The sequence below is a fragment of the Ostrea edulis genome, chromosome 2 (genome assembly GCF_947568905.1).
Source record: "Ostrea edulis chromosome 2, xbOstEdul1.1, whole genome shotgun sequence".
NCBI classification, from domain to species: domain Eukaryota; kingdom Metazoa; phylum Mollusca; class Bivalvia; order Ostreida; family Ostreidae; genus Ostrea; species Ostrea edulis.
The window spans coordinates 86,454,469-86,474,870 of NC_079165.1; the positions used below are offsets into that span (position 1 = coordinate 86,454,469).

Below are 20,402 nucleotides of genomic sequence, written 5' to 3' on the forward strand. Positions count from 1 at the left end.
AAAGTTTTAGAAGTTGGAAGGGGGTTAGTAAGCACAAAGTACATATCCGAAGTTAATTAAATACCATGTGCAATTAGTTTCGGATCCATACATTTCAGATGGAGGGTTACGGTCTCAGAGGTGTGGGGAAACACACTAAACGAGGGATGGGGTTGCCGGCGTTGGATCCGCCTTTGGGCATAGATACATTGTTTGAAGAAGCTGGTGTCTGAGAAAGTTGAAAGCAGGAAGAGCTCTTAACCTCTTCTTTTATCTCTAACTACTGAGGTGCTAGTACTTTTAATAATGGAAAAAAATAAATAGTATACCATATTACATGAATGCAATTCGGTAAGATATATATACATGCATTATTTAAACTTATTATTGATATGTAGTGAGTCTAAAGATAGCCCTATACATTCGGGGTGTTGCTCAGACGGGGAAGGGAATTGAAAACGGGACGGAAAACGGAATTTTTTTAATGCAATAATATCAGGAGGAGGTCAGGATTTTGTAAATTGAAAAGGCTTATCAACAATATACTCTATACAAATACACAATATCCACATGTATACATGGATTTGTCTTTAGAGCAAAAAATACTGAAACATGTATTTAGGCCCAAAGGTGGATCCAACGCCGGCGACCCCACCCCTCGTTTAGTGTGTTTCCCAAGATCTCTGACCTGTGAGACTGTGACCCTCCGTTCTGAAATTTATGGATCCGAAACTAATTGCACATGGTATTTAATCAACTTCGGATATAAATTTTGTGCTTACCCCCCCCCCCTCCCCCTTTCCAACTTTTAAAACTTTGTATCAGTCAAGCCGAAAGCCTACATCAAAGGGAAGGCGAATTTTATTTATACGAGGTAACTTTTACAGGGGCCTAAGATACCATTTTTAATTATTATGATTAAAAGATTTCGGTTATACAATCTGTTTCGTTTCGGTAGGTTTCGTTTCGTTGGGTTTCGTTTCGGTAGATTTCGTTTCGTTTCACACTTTACAGGTACCCAACCAAAGATATCACGAATCGCCACACTCAATGTTATAGTGACTGCATTCATTGTCCACTTCAATGATAAAACTTCTGAGCTCAACAAAATGAACAAATATATTTTGTTGTTTTCAAAAAAAATTGTCATAAGTTTGAAAATCAAACCACATGCATAGAACTTCAGGTCTTTTTTAATAAACATTTTCCCGTGGGCCGCGGTGTACCTCGTATGTAACAATAGAAATGAGAAAATCGGTGCATGTAGTGAATAATGATTGATTGATTATTGTTGTACGTCCCTCTCGAGAATATTTCGCTCACATGGAGACGTCACCACTGCCGGTTTTTCAAAATTTCCGCCTATGCTCGGCGCTTATGGCGTTCGAGCAGGGAGGGATCTTTATTGTGCCACACCTGCTGTGACACGGGATCTCGGTTTTTGCGGTCTCATCCGAAGGACCGCCCCATTTAGTCGACTTCTACGACAAGCAAGGGGTACTGAGGACCTATTCTAACCCGGAACCCCTGCAGTGAATAAAGTGTCAATTTAGTTTTCCTTTGCTAAATAGAAAGACTAAATGATTTTATTGCCTTTTAGATTAATAATGGTGAAATAACTTTCCATGATATCTGATTAATTTTAATATTCAGTTAGACTTTTAGAGTAGAATAAACATACTCTCATTCCGTATGCATTCCTCTGTCGATCCATATAATCTTCATTATTTATACACAAAGTTGAACCATTCTTTTTAAAGTTAAAACTGCTCAATATTGTTCAACAAAAAAGAGGGAATAAAAAATTTCTTGATATTCTGTTCATCATGTTGAATGGTATGAAAAAGCTTTCTCGCTGTATGGATCATTTCCTGAAATTTAGTTTTACTATAAAATTATTAGTTTATCGCAATGCATTCTTTCTACAAATTAAATGGATGAAAACATGTCACAGTCAACTATTTATCCCGAGATGAAGTCTTTCATGCAAATACCATCAACAATTAGCTTCACGAAAAAAAGGAAGATAATACCGTTAATCATAAACATAGACGAAGACCAAGTAAAGGCGTTGAAACTGGCCAAAATGATCATAATTTAATCATAACTGACCAAGGCGCGCGGTTGTGGAAAGACTTACATATGCATAAATATGATTAAAACCTCCAGAGCGTTTCATGGTTTGGTAAGTAATTTTTCATGGAAATCCGAAAGAACCATGAAAGCAAAATTGACAATGCTCCACATAACATTCGTTTTTCAAATGATGTGACTCTAGACAAACACAATATTTCATCAAGCCCCTTCCATGTCGATCATAGCTCTATATGAAATAGTATTATTTTTTGGGTAATTGATAAAAAGAATAAAAACTGTATGTTATAAGATGGAATAAACATCATGCCATCAAATAGCATTTGTGCATGCATCGCACACATACACGTTTCTTGTGTACACAGTGCATATAATAATGATAATTATAATAAATAACTACCCTTTTCCAATCCCTATATCATTTTACATCTCCGTTTACCTGATCAAGATATAGGGCTCACGGCTGGTGTAACCGATCGGCAGGGGATGCTTACTCCTCCGATGCACCTGATCCCACCCCTGGTATATCCAGGGGTCCATACGTGTTTGCCTAACTCTCTATTTTGTATTGTTTATAGGAGTTATGAGATTGATCACTGTTCATTATCTTCACCTTTCGTCATAATCCAACATTGGTCTGTTTTGATCTAACCTTCAAGATTACATTTTGTCAACACCATTGTGTTCCAAATCATAATCAAGAGTCTACAATTATAAGATATTTGGATATGTTTCCAATGATTCTTCCAGACATTGGAAATTAAATTTTTTCTTTTATATCTAAATGACCATTTTCACTTTTCTTGGTATTTTCTGACACCCAGGACACCAAAGAGAAATTACCCCAATTTTCCATGCTATAGGCCCAAATTTACCTGGCCGTTTGTACACAAGAAACTAGCGTCTTTTTTTTCTTCTTTTTCCCCCCCCTTTTTTACCTCTATCGGTATTCTTTTACCTTTCCGTGCAGTTAATGGTATTCAGAAACCTCTTCACGGGTTTTTTTGTTCTAGATATAGTGAACCACGACAGAAATATATCAACATCACACCTTCTGTTCGTTGTAGGTGGTGAGGTTAAAACGGTGAGAAGAAATTGCGCACCAAATAGCGATGTATATAATCTAAGATTGGTCAGTAGATTTAGAATGGCCGTTCTTTTCAGTTGGAAGTTGTTCTTCGATAGGATTTTACAAAAATAGCCATGTGAAAGGGGGGGGGGGGGGGGGGGGGGGGGGGGATTCTTAATCTCAGAAGCATCTGGTGCAAATCTATATAAAATCAACTCCCATCAGTACTTTCAGTACTTTGATTTTTTTTTAGCTGTAGTTGCGTTCCATAGTAGTCTCGAAGTCGAATGAAGAAACAAAAAGTTGAGTTCTGCAAATCCTCGGGTCTTTCGGACAACCACCAAAATTTGAAAGAAAAAAAAAAAAAAAACACGAGTTTTTTTTAAAAATTAGGTCTATATATTTTACGTTTATTTTTTAATTTTCGTTTGAGGAAAAGGCCCGGGAGGATACGATTGATAGAATATTCTGGGACTATCTAGACGGGAGCAGTCATTGATGAATGCACTCATCTTCCCTACCAATAACTTTTATCGCCAAAGAATCGAATTCAAACAAAAAGTGTACATTTGGTTTTATTATTGTAATATTTTGATTGAGTTGAAGATACATGAAAACGTTATTAATAGAATTGACAGAAATGAAAATGGTCAGTTATAATGAGCAATCCCATCCGATTATGACGTAAGTCTCTCTATAAATAGAGACGTTAACTCTTAAACAGCAAAGTCACTTGTCATCGTTATACACTGCGAGATGGAGTTCCCAGATTTAGGACAACATTGCCACGAGAAATCGTGTAAACAGCTAGGTATGTTGATACCGGAGACGCGGGGTGTATCATTTTTAGTGTCTGATGACTTTGTAAATTAAGGAAGAACGTATTTAATCTTAGAAAACATATTTCTTGTGTTACGTCTAAATGGTGCGTGGATTGACTTTGTACTGCTGTATTTTCAGATTTTCTTCCTATGAAGTGTGATGCCTGCTCACAAATATTTTGGTAGGTCGAAATACTGTTAAATGATACAGGTGTTGTAGAAAAGAAAAATACACAAATCTCGTAACATGGATCAATTACACATGCAATGTATCCAAAATATGAAAATAGATCGGATAAAATGACACCTACAGAAAATTGGACAGTGTACGTACAGATAAATGTGGACTGACAAGATTCAGACCCCTGTGTGATAATGGTTTTATTGCCTATCTGTATCTGTACACCTATTCTGGTTTAAAATTGATCACCTCTTTAATTCCAAGTGTTTCTTTTTACAATTGAAACCACATACCAATATACACCACAAGTTTATTGTTAAATGTATGAGTCAACTCTAGATAAAGTATACTTACTTTGATATCGATCGAGCTAGGTGTAATCTTTCCTTTGGATGTAACAGCTACTAGATCATCTGACAGAATCTATTTTTAACTGATCTATTATCTACTTAAGAAGGGAAGAAGTGGTATTGTACCATATTTTTGAGAGCAGAGGCAGATTCAGTGACATTTCTAAAGATGACATGAAACTTTATATTTGTCCAACAGAAGAGAGTTTTGACACCTCTGTAATACCCCCACGTACCCCTTCACCCTCCCTCCTACGATCCGCTTCTGGAGAATCCCTCTAATTAAACATGCTCCACATTTCTTGGGGATGTTGCATTTTGGCTTCATTGTTATTGGGAATACATTTAAACCTGCATGACCTCTAAACCTGGTCAAGTCAGAGATGTTTTTTTTTGATAAATTGACGAACAGGTGATTTCTTTCGTTTTACAGTCGAGACCACATACATTACAACACCCACAGCTGTTCAGAGTCTTACAAGAAAGTGAGTGATAACCCACCCACCCCTTCTATTTTAAATAATTACCCGTCATCTGAAAGAAATGTATGCCGTTACTACAATTTTTGTTTTTATTAGGATAACCAGGTACCTGTATGCCCGTTGTGTAACAATCCAGTTCCTGTGAAGAAGGGCGAGATGCCAGACGTAGTGGTGGGACAACACATAGACAGAGACTGCGAGTCTGACCCTGCCCGCAAGAGAAGAAAGGTACGATTTACGATTACTGTCCTATCTTAAGACTGCGAGTCTGACCCTGCCCGCAAGAGAAGAAAGGTACGATTTACGATTACTGTCCTATCTTAAGACTGCGAGTCTGACCCTGCCCGCAAGAGAAGAAAGGTACGATTTACGATTACTGTCCTATCTTAAGACTGCGAGTCTGACCCTGCCCGCAAGAGAAGAAAGGTATGATTTACGATTACTGTCCTATCTTAAGACCGCAAGTCTGACCCTGCCCGCAAGAGAGAAATGTACAAGATTTTTACAGTGACTAATCTGAGACTGCAGAGCTCGCTAGGCTTGAGATGAAATGTGAGCTGTATATAGAGAATGCCAGTTTGACTCCTACCACAAGTAAAGAAACTTATGACATAATCATTTTCACTATTTATTGCAATCTGCAAGGCCTGAAGAGTCACTTTGACTCAGCAACAGAGGAAAGCTCTGGCATACAAAAAGTACTACACGATAAAATCTAAGTAATCAGTTGTTACAGCCGTCAATATTTTTCCAAAGGGTCATGCCATTACGTAAACCAGATCGACTAAAATTTATTCAGCAATACATGTGTGTGTACACCATACCAGACATCACAGGCACACAATGTTTTAATTATCTATAATAATAAAAATTGTCTTCCTAATCATTACAAACTATTCACAATAGTGTGTTTCACAATAGTATGTTTCACATGGGCTAAGCCCGTTCTGGGCCCAAACTCTGTGATATAAAAGATATATTTATGGTATCACAGAGTTCGGGCCCAGAACGGGCTTAGCCCCTGTGGTTTGTTTATAGGAAGACACTTATTTCTATTAAAACATCGAGTGCCTGTACCATACATATGCTCCCACTGAACAGACACCCAGTCACAACCAAATTAACTGTACATGTCTAGATATACATTGTAAATAGGCAATTCAGTTTCGTTTATTTTGTGGAAATGGAGAAAATTTTACAGGATTTATCATATTATCGTATGAATATTTTTTTAATCCAGGGGTTTTATCAGAACTGAGAAATCTTCTGAACAGGAATTATATTCCATCATTTCCTGTGATGATCATTTCCTGTGATGACTAATATCAGGAGTCTACAAACACTGAGTAGTTATAATTGTGAAAAAATATTAGGTGAACTACTTTATAAGCAATCATATGATATACTGTTGAGGTTACAATGATCACAAAATTTAAATACCATAATTTTTTATTTGACTTTTACATTAATGCTTTTGCTAAATCTGAAGAACATCCACCATCAAATGATCACACCCAAAGTCAATAAAAGTGTGCAATTGAGGGTTTCAAAATCATTGTTTATCGACCATTCAAAATATATATAGTAACATGCATTTATTAATTGTAAATATCTGTTGAACACTCACCTCAAATTGTTTCAAGTTAGTATGACAGATTTTTTTTTAAAGTAGGTCAAAGTATGGTATATTTTTCGAGATTTTTATCACATGTAACCTTCGTTACTGAGTCCTTGACATGATAATATGCAAGATAAACATTAATTTTCCATGTATTATTCCATAACTTGTATTGGAATTGACTGAGCATATATTTTTCTAATTTGCGAAAGACAATACATACAAGTTTTCAAAGAAAATATTTAATCAACACAACAAGAAATTATCTGCTGTAAAAGTCAGCAATAAGATTTTAAGAGTGCAAAATAAACGACTAGATATCACTTTCAATATCTTTGAAATGGCAGGAACTAAAATTGATTAACAAATATTCTCGAACAGTTCAATATGTATGAAACATAAAAACAAAAGACTAGCAATAGATATAGAACGATAGCTTTTTTGTATGTAAATGAAGTAGCGCTGTAATTATGTAACGTATGTTTCAACACTTACACAACAGTACATCCATGAAAATATTATGCCAAAATGATGTCATCATCAGTTATTCTTTACAATTGTTGTTGCAAAATCATAACGACATCACATAATTCAATGGAAATACCAATTTTAATAGAAATATAACGTAGACAAGCAAACAAAATTTACCAAATGTGTCTTTTCTTCTGAATTTGTTAATTTGCAATAAATATGCGATTAAAACAAAAGTAAAAGATTGATGTTTCGCTATATAAATACTCGTGATTCTTATAGACACATATTTTGAAACCTGGATTGCTCTTTGTTATAATAAACAATGAAAGTAACGTATGTTTCTTATTTTTCCTTTCATTACTATAAACACATCGTTTCTATTCAAAAAATGGAAAGAAACATATTTACCCATATCTAACAATCTGTTTACAATAATAATATAAAGAAAATGTTTAATTTCCCAACATTTTGATTAAATGTATACCGAATCTTATGTTTTTGTTGCTTATTTTGGAATACCTTTCCATAGAAACTGTCAGTATAATGCACCACGCAGTGTTATGAATGAATATTTAACGTGAACCTTAAGACATAGATGTCCCCTATTGATTTTGAGGTCAAAAGGACAACGGTTAAACTACTCCGGACATACGCTATTGTCCGTTGAGAAGTCTTTCCTTGATAGACATCAAACTTGAATCACTGGTGCCCCCTTATGAATAGATGACCCCCATTGGATTTCAAGTCACAAGGTCAAAGGTCATACAAAATTACTCAAATGGCCAGTTGCTTATAAGTATTTTGAGAGACAAAACTTACAAGTATCATTATAGTAGCCTTTGACCGGTAGTTAAACCTTTATTTTCACTGTCTATAAAGACATGATTCTACATTTTCAGTATTGCCACAAGGGGAGCATATAATATTATTTCTAAAACATTTTTTCATGGTTGTTCTTATGTTTTAATACATTTTTTTTCATGATCATAGTTATTCTGTACTTCTGCTCTCACAAGCGCCATTTCTGAAAAAATAAATAAAAAATTAAAAACAAGTAGAATAATATAATGTAACGGAATTTCTGGTAACATACGTTACACTCAGATAAAATATTTTTTAATGATTTCTCTATAAGATTGCATAGAACAATCATCAGAGATTAATCCCTTCATTTCTAAGATATATTATTAAAATATGTTGAATTCTAGCAAATTGATAAATGTAAAGTTGCATAGTTACATGTATCATAAATAGGACAGTAGCAGAGAAAAACATGGCCTGTATTTCTTGCAGAGGATATCTGTATATGCTAGTGAATACAGGAACAATAACACATTTGTTTCTTCATAACATAGTTGATATTCAACAAACATATCGTTAATGGTGATATTTTGTCAATATGTAGTTCAATATTTGATGTCTAATCAAGCATTTCATTAAGTAGCATACGTTACTTTGAGTTACGTATGTTACCAGCATTCTATTCAATGTAATTCTTACACCAGAGGAATTTCGAGATATTTGGAATACGATATACATTCTTTGATATCAGAAGAACAAATTCAGACCAAAACATTCCATCTGCTTAATCAATATTGTATATCAAACATTGCAGTTGTTGAAACAGTACTTACCGTAAGAGAAAATTAATCCTAATTCTCAAAGTTTAACACGTATTGACTTTCAAACTCAAATGTTCATAGTAGAAGTTCATGTCGTATACCACAACATGCAGACAGAGAGAAAATAACGCGGGAAATTGTTATATCATTCCCTTTTATTAATTTCTCGGTAACGAATGTTACATCACGAATGTTACATCTTGACACGTTTGTCAAATTTCAGACCAACCAATGCCTTCTGCAAAAGAAATGTTTATATTTTCATTCTCTGTACACTACGAGGATTTCATAAAAGGGATAACATTTGCTCTGCAAATACGTTTTCATAAAAAGTTTATTGTATCGTATGTTACATTTCTAAAATCGAAATGCAAAATTTTGAGAATAATGATAACTTCTTCTCAATGCCACATCTAAATATCGCTTGATGAATATTTTCCCAAAGTTTTTGAATATTTTAGCGCCAAAATAGATCAAAAACATAAAGATAATACGAAATCTTTGTCCATACATTGGGTGTTTAATTGACCCTATGATCACATAATATAATCTGGCGACATGGAGTAATATATACACCACTGCTTAAAATCATACACAAAAGGTGTTAAACTTTTATTGAATGAAAATTTAGGAAATACAAATGATATTAACGCAAAGAAAATTAAAAAACATGCTCTCAGATTTTTATATTTGCTTGTTCAATTTTAAAAATTGAGTCGGCGACAGTCACGTATGTTACAAAATTAGGGTATCTACGCTTCCTACCAAGTTTATAAGTAAAGGGGAAATAAAAAGTATACCATGCCTAGGGAGGCTATGGGTCCATGAATGTATAGCACACAGAATATATGATTTGATATAGCTTATTTTTTAATAAAGTGCCGGCGACATCAATTGCACGCTTTTATTGACTTTGAGTGATCAGGTAGAGGACTCAACTCATCATCCCTCAGCAGTCAAATTAATAATATCGCTGAGCCTCCTCAATTAATGAAAGGATACTAATTGTAACTGATTGGTATTAATGAAGAATTCTAGGTGGCAGTTACCCATTTTCTCATGTACATGTACTGTATTTGAATTGCAGATATACACTAATAGATGTTCATTCAAGGGATGCAAACAGAAAGAGGTAGGCAACGGTCTTCATCTTGTTGTCTGTGTTTGTGACTATTGCATAAGTACAAAAATGTTGTCATTTTCCCATATATTTTCCCAAATTTGTTATACATATTTTCCAGTATTGATTCATCAGAAAGACTTTTACATGGCTTTTGTAGTTGATTCCTGTTTTATGTGATAATTGTCACCAGAACTTCTGCCTGAAGCATCGACACGAATCGGATCATAGCTGTAAAGGCTTCCAGAATTCAGGGAGGGGCGTGTCCAGGGCAGGGTAAGGAGATTAAAAAACAAACTGAATATTACTGTCAAGTTTTTGTGTGTCAAATGTCACTATTTTGTTTTCAAAATTTAATACCATTATTTTACACGGTAACAAATCAATTATGTTTATTTCATTTAATGTCAATGCTATTTGCATGGTGAGGAATCATTAATATATGTTTATCGAATTTAATAATAAAGATGTTTAATGTGTTTTATGTGTTTTCAGTGCTGCAGCTTTATTTAGAAACACAAAATCTTCCAGTAAACCAACAACTAGTGCTTCTAATAAACCCCCCAGTAAACCTCAGACCACGCCATTGTCACAGTTGGGTCGGGAACTAGACAGGTGAGAATACCTTCAGTTTGATTTCTGTGATGAATTGTTGTAGATTTGATGATTTAATGACCTGGTTTTTATACCCCCCGCAACTTGTTGCGGGGGGGTATACTGGAATTGGGTTGTCTGTCTGTCCGTCCGTCTGTAGACGCAATGGTTTCCGGGCTCTAAAGCGTTATCCTTTCCACCTACCGTCACCATATCATATATATGGACTACCCATGGGATGAAGATGTTCCCTATCGATTTTGGGGTCAAAATGTCAAAGGTCACGTGCACTGGACATCGAAGTAGCAATATGGTTTCCGGGCTCTAAAGCGTTATCCTTTCCACCTACAGTCACCATATCATACATATGGACTACCCATGGAATGAAGATGTTCCCTATCGATTTTTGGGTCAAAAGGTCAAAGGTCAAGCACATTGGACATCGAAGTAGCAAAATGGTTTCCGGGCTCTAAAGCGTTATCCTTTCCACCTACCGTCACCATATCATATATATGGACTACCCATGGGATGAAGATGTTCCCTATCGATTTTGGGGTCAAAAGGTCAAAGGTCACGTGCACTGGACATCGAAGTAGCAATATGGTTTCCGGGCTCTAAAGCGTTATCCTTTCCACCTACAGTCACCATATCATACATATGGACTACCCATGGAATGAAGATGTTCCCTATCGATTTTTGGGTCAAAAGGTCAAAGGTCAAGCACATTGGACATCGAAGTAGCAAAATGGTTTCCGGGCTCTAAAGCATTATCCTTTCCACCTACAGTCACCATATCATACATGTGGACTACCCATGGGATGAAGATGTTCCCTATCGATTTTGGGGTCAAAAGGTCAAAGGTCACACACACTGGACATCGAAGTAGCAATATGGTTCGGTTTGTCATGCCATTTGTTTTTTACACTCAGAAAAGAGGTAGTTTATACCTATTACCAACACCCTTTGGGAGATTGGGGTAAGCGGGGGGTATTCTTAGTGAGCATTGCTCACAGTACCTCTTGTTTGTTTCTAGTGAGGGGAGACAGAATCTCTGAGATAAATTGTTGTAGATTTGATGATTTAATGACCTGGTTTTCTGTTTTCAGTGAGAGGAGACAGAATCTCTGAGATAAATTGTTGTAGATTTGATGATTTAATGACCTGGTTTTCTGTTTTCAGTGAGAGGAGACAGAGACAAGCCATGGCAGCTACAGCAGTACAAGGAAGAATGGTGAGCTACTGTCCAAGAAATTTAAAAAAAAAATTGTCATGGAGAGCTTGTATCAATATTGTTATTATGCCGCTTTTATTCTAGTTCCATGGAAAATATATTAGGGCTGAAACGATTCACCGGAATATCGATACTGTTCAATATGAACGCTCGATTCAATGTTCATTCATTGCCTCGATTTTCGGTTTGATATGTTTAATACAAACGGGTTCAGTAAAATAAATCAGGCTTGCTCTGTACTTATTATTTTTACCTGTATGAGGGACAAAATAGCGTTGAATAAAGTTCAGAATGTTGTTTGCCTTGAGGTTGATGAAAATAACAATGAACTGTATTAGTTTAAACTACAGAACGAACAGGTGTCTTACCATTTGGCAGTTTGGAAACATTTTGCTTTTAAAATTAAGATTTTGATTCTTGGTAATTAATTTTGCTTTGATGTTATTATTGGTTTCTTCTGTAAATTGTATCGTATTTAAAATATTGAATCGTGGCACAAATATTGCAATATGTATCATATCGTGAAGGGGGCGTATCATTTCAGCCCTAAAATATATGTGTGCTAGCTGTGAGACTTCTTCATGATGTGCAACTATTTTCTTTTCATTTTTTTTTTTATTATGCAGTCCCCTACTGCTAAAGTCGAAGGGGAGTTTAGGGTTGTGCTCCGTCTGTCTGTCTGTCAGTCAGTCCTGCAAATCAGTTTTCTGCACTTTTTTTCTCTGATCTTGCAGATATTTATTTCATATTTGGTACGTTGCTTTGCTATATCAAGTTCAAATTTGGTTTTGGTCCGTTGATTTTTCACTAAGTTAAATGGCTCTTGAACTTAGAAAAATATAGCTGCAATAATGTAGCCCTATCCGATTTTTTTATTCTGACGTTTTTGGGATCCTCTCCCAAAAAAAAAAAAAATCAGAAAGGGCTACATTATTGCAGCTAAGAAAAATGGCATGAATTATCATGCAGTTTTCCAGACTTTTTTGTTTTGCTTGCAGATATTCCTTTGATATTTAGTACATTGCTTTTCCATAACAAGATACAGATCAAGTTCGAATTTGGTCCCGGTCCATTGATTTTTCACTAACTTATGGCCTTTTTGCATGAATTATCAGATTCTGGACTGTGGTTTTTGTTGTGTTTGCAGATATTCATTTGATATTTGGTACATTGCTTTGCGATAACACATTGCAGGTTAAGTTTGAATTTTGTAATTTTTTTGCTGAGTTACTGTCCTTGGACTTCGAAAAATAATGTGAATTATCAGTTTTTCGGTCTTTTTTATTTTTGTGCTTGCAGATGTTCATTTGATAATTGGTATATTTTTAGTTTGCTTCTACAAATTTGACGAGAACTAGTGGAGTCACATCCACACCCGCTTAAAGTTTACACCCAAGTTTCTTATTTCTGTAGATAAGACACTACTACACTCATGAAAATGTCTAGCATAGTAATACAAAAATGCAGCTGAATTATTCATGATCACCTACATTTCACAGTCCATTGACTTGGTTAAAGACCTAAACCTAATTTTAAATTTGTCTTTTTTCCTTTTCTAGTCTCTGTACCTGAATAGTAATTGATACCCGACCATTCCTATCCTGGTTCCCCAATTTTCCCCTTTACCACAACCTACATAATGAACTTTGAATATTGTCGTGGTCCAGTAATTTTTGCGACCGGTAGGGGACTATGTATTGCCATGCAATATTCTCAGAATGCTTGTTTTATTTATTTTCTTTTTTACAAATACAAAATAATGTTTGATTGGCACAAAAACAATTACAGACATCTGCTATTGCATGCCTTTATATTTATACCCCCCGCAACAAGTTTTGTGGGGGGGGGGGGGGGGGGGGGTATACTGGAATTGGGTTGTCCGTCTGTCCGTCCGTCCATCTGTAGACGCAATGGTTTCCGGGCTCTAAAGCGTTATCCTTTCCACCTACATTCACCATATCATACATATGGACTACCCATGGGAAGAAGATGTTCCCTATCAATTTTGGGGTCAAAAGGTCAAAGGTCACGCGCACTGGACATCGAAGTAGCAATATGGTTTCCATTTAAATTCTTTAATGGGTTTTTTCATCGCATGGAGATGCTGTGTTCCTAGATACCTTTTGGATCATAATATTGAAGTTTTACTTATTACCAACACCCTTTGGGAGATTGGGGTAAGCGGGGGGTATTCTTAGTGAGCATTGCTCACAGTACCTCTTGTTTGGATATGGAACTTGGCACATAATTCTAAATCTCGTGCCGTTGTTAACTATTGATTTTTTTGGCATACATGTACATGCTGAATTTGTTCCATCAGTGTTATCCTATTCAAAACCATTATACAGTAAAACATGCCTTAAGTGAAGTGTTGGGGGGACAAACAATTACAGTAAAACACGCTTATATTGACATGCTGGAGACAATTACAGTAAAACACGCGTATATTGACATGCTGGGGACAATTACAGTAAAACACGCTTATATTGACATGCTGGAGACAAACAATTACAGTAAAACATGCCTTAAGTGAAGTGCTGGGGGACAAACAATTACAGTAAAACAGGCTTATATTGACATGCTGGGGACAAACAATTACACTAAAACAGGCTTATATTGACATGCTGGAGACAAACAATTACAGTAAAACACACTTATATTGACATGCTGGAGACAAACAATTACAGTAAAACACACTTATATTGACATGCTGGAGACAAACAATTACAGTAAAACACACTTATATTGACATGCTGGAGACAAACAATTACAGTAAAACACACTTATATTGACATGCTGGAGACAAACAATTACAGTAAAACACACTTATAGTGAAGTGCTGGGGACAAACAATTACAGTAAAACACACTTATAGTGAAGTGCTGGTGATGAACAATTACAGTAAAATAGGCTTATATTGACATGCTGGGGACAAACAATTACAGTAAAACATGCTCATTGACGAACAGTTAAGTAAAATACGCTTATATCAATGTGCTTGGGACGAACAATTTTGATTCATTATATCCACTAAGTTCATATCATGAATTAGGGCACTAAGCATCAAAGTACACACACCTCTGTTAAATATAAAATCACATGCAGTGAGATGTGACTAATCTTTCTTTTGATTTTGGTAGTATTCAGTGATGAATTTTGCTTTTTCCAGACTGAAGATGAGGCTTTGGCTCAGGCAATTCAGCAGTCTATGGCCAATTCATCCCAGCCACCAGCACCGACAAAACCGTAAGCATGGACATTTTCTTCCTCTTGATTTAATCCATTATGTTGTTTAGACTTTCTTTGGAAACAATACATTTCTGTAAATGTTTGTGTATGATATAGTTTACTTGGTTTTTAGCTCACCAGAGCTGAAAGCTCAAGTGAGCTTTTCTGATCACCCGTTATCCATCATCTGTCAACTTTTCATACTTTCAACTTCTACAGAACCACATGGCCAATTTCAACCAAACTTGGTGATGGGGATTCAAGTTTGTTCAAAGGAAGGACCATGCCTCCTTCAAAGGGAAGATAATCACAAGAGGCCCAGGGGCCTTATAGGTCACCTGAGTATCATGTAACAACCTTCCAATGTTTGAATTAGGTTTGTGTTTAAATATAAGAATTTTACTTTTGGATGGAAGAAACATTGAATAACTATGTGGTCATGAAGTACATGTGTCATTTTTATGTTCAATCAATAATCCTTTTTTAAAAACCTAGGTCTGAGACATCATAAAGAAAAGGGTTATTTACTCCTTAGATAAAACCAATATAAGAAGATTTTCAAAGAATTTCTACATTTTCACTATATGACCAATAGAGCCCCACCCTAACACAAGAACCCCTGCCCCAGGGGCCATGAATTTCACAATTTTGGTAGAGGGCTCAACGCTCATTTTAATTATGCCCACAGTTTGGCTTCTTGATGTCCAGGAGTAAAGAAGATTTTTTAAAATTACACTCATTTTGATGGTTTTTGCCCCACCCCTCAGGCCCCAGGGGGGGCAGGGACCACGAATTTCACAATTTTTGTTCCCTTCCACCCACAGATGCTATATGCCAAAATTGGTTGAAATTGGTTCAGGGGTTTCAGAGAAGAAGCTGAAAATGTTCAAATGTTAACGCATGACGACGGACAAAAACAGATTTTCAAAGAAATATTGCATTTTCACTATATAATCAATCAGCCCCGCCTTTGCACCAGAACCCCTGACCCAGGGGCCATAAATTTCAGTTTTGAAAGAAGCATCCTTGATCATCATTATCATACTATTAGTTTGTCTACTTAATACCCAGCAGCAGAGGAGAAGATTTTCAAAGAAATAAAATGCATTTTCACTATATGATCAATAAGGCCCCACCCTAATACCAGAACCCCTGACCCAGGGGCCATGAATTTCACAATTTTGAAAGAGGCATCCTCGCTCATCATAACCATGCTATTAGTTTGTCTACTTAATACCCAAGGACAGAGAAGAAGATTTTCAAAGAAATAATGCATTTTCACTATATGACTTATAGAGCCCCACCCTAGCACCAGAACCCCTGATCCAGGGGCCATGAATTTCACAATTTTTAAAGAGGCATCCTTGCTCATCATTACCATGCTATTAGTTTGTCTACTTAATACCCAGAAACAGAGAAGAAGATTTTCAAAGAATTTCTACATTTTCACTAAATGACCAATAGAGCCCCACCCTAACACACCAGAAACCCTGATCCAGGGGCCATGAATTTCTCAATTTTTAAAGAGGCATCCTTGCTCATCATTACCATGCCATTAGTTTGTCTACTTAATACCCAGAGACAGAGAAGAAGATTTTCAAAGAATTTCTACATTTTCACTATATGACCAATAGAGCCCCACCCTAACACACCAGAAACCCTGATCCAGGGGCCATGAATTTCACAATTTTTAAAGAGGCATCCTTGCTCATCATTACCATGCTATTAGTTTGTCTACTTAATACCCAGAGACAGAGAAGAAGATTTTCAAAGAATTTCTACATTTTCACTATATGACCAATAGAGCCCCACCCTAACACAAGAACCCCTGCCCCAGGGGCCATGAATTTCACAATTTTGGTAGAGGGCTCAACGCTCATTATAATTATGCCCACAGTTTGGCTTCTTGATGTCCAGGAGTAAAGAAGAAGATTTTTTAAAATTACACTCATTTTGATGGTTTTTGCCCCACCCCTCAGGCCCCAGGGGGGCAGGGACCACGAATTTCACAATTTTTGTTCCCCTCCACCCACAGATGCTATATGCCAAAATTGGTTCAGGGGTTTCAGAGAAGAAGCTGAAAATGTTCAAATGTTAACGCACGACGAACGACGACGGACAAAAATAGATAGCAATAGGTCACCTGAATGAATTCAGGTGACCTAAAAATAAGATGGGGTCATTTAAAAATCTTCTCAAGAACCCCTGGGCCGGAAAATCTTAAGTTTACATGAAAACTTCTTGACATAAAGGAGATTCAAGTTTGTTAAAATCGTGACCCTCGGGTTGAGAATGGGGCCACAACAGGGGATCAAAGTTTTGTATACAAATATATAGGGAAAATCTTCTTCTTAAAAACCACTGGGCTAGGAAAGTACAAATTTACATGAAAGCTTCCTGACATCGTGCAGATTCAAGTTTGTTAAAATCATGACCCCCGGGGGTAGGATGGGGCCACAATAGCGTATCAAATTTTTACATACAAATATATATAGGGAAAAATCATTAAAAATCTTCTGAAGAATCACTGGGCCAGAAATTTTATATTTTCACAAAAGGTTCCTGACAATTAGTGCAGATTCAAGTTTGTAAAAAATCATGGCCCCTAGGGGTAGGTTGGGGCCACAATAGGGATCAAAGTCTTGCATGCGAATATACATGTATAGGGAAAATCTTTAAATATGGGGCAAGTTGACTCAGGTGAGCGATGTGTCCCATGGGCCTCTTGTTATCAGTAGGACGTTTTATGATAAATTTCCTGTTCACAATTAAGTAATTACTCCACAACAGTAATGACATAGAATAAAGCTGATGCAAGATATAAACGTGTAATAAAAATCTTCAATTAGCATATTCATTCGTGATATTTTGAATGCCTGTTTACTAAAGAAACCAAAGAATATTTAATGTCTTGTATTAATACATTTAGTCCATTTATGTTAAATGGAACAATTTTGATGACAAATGTTTGCATGTTTGATATTTCTCCTATCTGCAGAAATTGCAAGTCCACAATGTAGAGTGACAAATATCCCAAATTCATTGACCACAGCGGTTTATTTTTGCAGACTCACACAACAAGAACAGGAGGACCTACTTTTAGCTCAGGCCATTGCTGCCAGTCAGGAAGAGAACCAGAGAGAACAGAGGAGAAGGGTAAGTCTCAAAAGTCAAATAGCATCAATTTCAACAAAAGCTATTTATTTCAAGTCAAATAGCATCGATTACAACAAAAGATGATAATTATCTCAAAAGTCAAATAGCATCAATTACAACAAAAGCTAATTATTTCAAGTCAATATCATAAATTTCAACTAAAGCATCTAAAAAGTTATCAGTTGTTTAACTGACCTAAAGATTTTTAAAGCAGAAAAGATAATATTTCATGCATACCAGTTGTTTTAAAAGTAAAATGAAATGACAACATTTAGAAAAAAGATATTTTTCATGCCTAAATAAGTAATTTTCTCTTTGTTATTTAAGCAGGAGCTGGTGTCAGTGAGATAGAGCGATTAGAACTTAGCCATTTCTTCTGTTTTATGTTGTAGCAAGAAGCAACTCAACAAAGAGAAGCCAATAAAACCTCGTGTCGGCTATCTTGACGCAGAGAAAATTTCATTATTTAAAAAACTGTGAAGTGTGAATGTCATGTGGCAATTTGTTATGTTATTCCCAATGAATTAATTTATCAGACTTCTACTCTCTATGCATATTTATCCAGAGGTCACAACTGGTGAACGTTGTCATGCACTTTTCAAATAAAATAATTTAGCCTTGAGTAAATTTGTTTTACATCAGAAATATGTTTTTATAGTACGCCTTTGGATGTTTTTACTTGTATGGTGCATTCGAACGTTGCTTAAATAATCTTGTGAGGAAAAAAAAGTGTGATTTTTATGATAAGTGCATTTCATATTTTTCCTCTTTAGAATAAATTTTCAGCATGCATTAAATTGATACACATTTTACAGAGAAATTACTCATTTTATATTTGTATGCGAGATGGTTTTTGTTAGCTCTATACTTTGTTTCTGTTGAGTGAAAATGTTTTTAATTATTTCATGTTGTTGACATATCAATAAATTAAAAAAAATTTGCTTGTTTTGAGTTCAAAAGTATGAATTCAGGGATGGAAGTAACGGAAGATACAAACGTCTGTATACAGAAACGCAAACACCTGTATACGGACAGACAACAAACGCCTGTATACGGACAGACAACAAACGCCTGTATACGGACAGACAACAAACACCTGTATATAAACAGCTGGTTGCTGCAGGTACTTTGAAATTCTCTTATAGAATATACAGAGAGTATCTACCTGTGATTGAGACGACTACTATAATTATTGATTACTAACAAGTTTGTGTATAGTTACTTTACCATATTGTAATAGTTACTTTACCATATTGTAATAGTTACTTTACCATATTGTAATACAGTTACTTTACCATATTGTAATAGTTACGTTACCATATTGTAATACAGTTGAATTCATCAATTTTTTGAAATTCCATGGATATAAGTCAAAATGAGATGAAAATCCCAACTACAACTTTTTATGCATAACATCTTGAACCATCGGATATCTTCCCGGTTTTTCTCAACCGGCCCTCCAGTTTGAGATGAGGAGGTATGACTGTATGTAACAATTCTTTTGCCTTTGATATCTTTAAAAATTGTAATGATAGCCATTTCCTCATGAATGCGTTGTAGTGGTGATCAATAAATCTTGATAGTAAAGTGTATGTCTATTCCAACATAAATAAATTTCAAAGTAGAATTTGAATATAAACAAGAGGCCCATGGGCGTTTTTTCGTGGTGTGTGATATTTATTTATGTAATATACGTCTCTCGATAAAGACGCAATTCAAGTTTTAAAATGACCAACAGTGTCGTGGCCTTTTCAGTGCTTTTATATATATACATGTATATATACAAAAAATATATCCAATGATGACTATAGTACATAATTATGATCAACATTTGATTAATAATAACACTTGGCGCTTTCGCCGTTTACAGTTTGGCTCTTCAGAGGGTAACAATTTTCACAAATTGTTATACTCTGAAGAGCCGAACTACATAACAAAAGCGCCAAGTGTAATTCAGTCAAATGTGGATCATGTACGTGTTAATTATATTTTATTTATTTATTACCTACATGTATACCATGGACTTTTTCTGCAATTTTACTATATATATATATATATATATATATAATTTATATGGCCATATTGGCCCCACTCTTTAGAACCTCAACCCCCTGACCATGAATTTCTCAATTTAGGTAGAGATAGGGAGCTTCATCGCCATCATAGTCGTGCATTTAGTCCTTTTCAAATATATATGGGATCAGAGAAGATTTTTTAAGATTACATTTTTACAATATGGCCATATTGGCCCCACCTTAGGGTCTAAACCCCTGACCCAGGAGCCATGAATTTCACAACTCAGGTAGAGAGCTTCATGGACATCATAATCATGCATTTAATTTTTCTCAAATGTATATGGGAGTAGAGAAGATTTCCTGAGATT

The 20,402-nt window shown here is 35.6% G+C and overlaps 1 protein-coding gene across 7 annotated transcripts; it reads left to right on the plus strand.

The window, feature by feature from the left end:
- The first annotated feature begins 3,581 nt into the window (after positions 1-3,581).
- Positions 3,582-18,641, plus strand: LOC125682544 (AN1-type zinc finger protein 2A-like). Of its 7 annotated transcripts, none has more exons than XM_048923181.2 (11): positions 3,582-3,953; positions 4,103-4,145; positions 4,928-4,979; positions 5,073-5,204; positions 9,778-9,822; positions 9,971-10,086; positions 10,306-10,425; positions 11,584-11,635; positions 14,805-14,881; positions 17,932-18,019; positions 18,412-18,641. In XM_048923181.2, exons 1-11 carry the CDS (start codon positions 3,899-3,901, stop codon positions 18,463-18,465), a joined length of 834 nt encoding a protein of 277 aa, XP_048779138.1. In that variant the 5' UTR covers positions 3,582-3,898; the 3' UTR covers positions 18,466-18,641. The 7 variants fall into 7 exon arrangements, 6 of the variants coding, with proteins under 6 accessions (XP_048779138.1, XP_056011280.1, XP_056011277.1 ...); XM_056155303.1 differs by lacking the exon at positions 18,412-18,641 and adding an exon at positions 14,997-15,239 and having other exon boundaries at positions 3,662-3,953; positions 17,932-18,002; XR_007372590.2 differs by lacking the exon at positions 18,412-18,641 and adding an exon at positions 15,083-15,239 and having other exon boundaries at positions 3,673-3,953; positions 17,932-18,002.
- Positions 18,642-20,402: the final 1,761 nt, after the last annotated feature.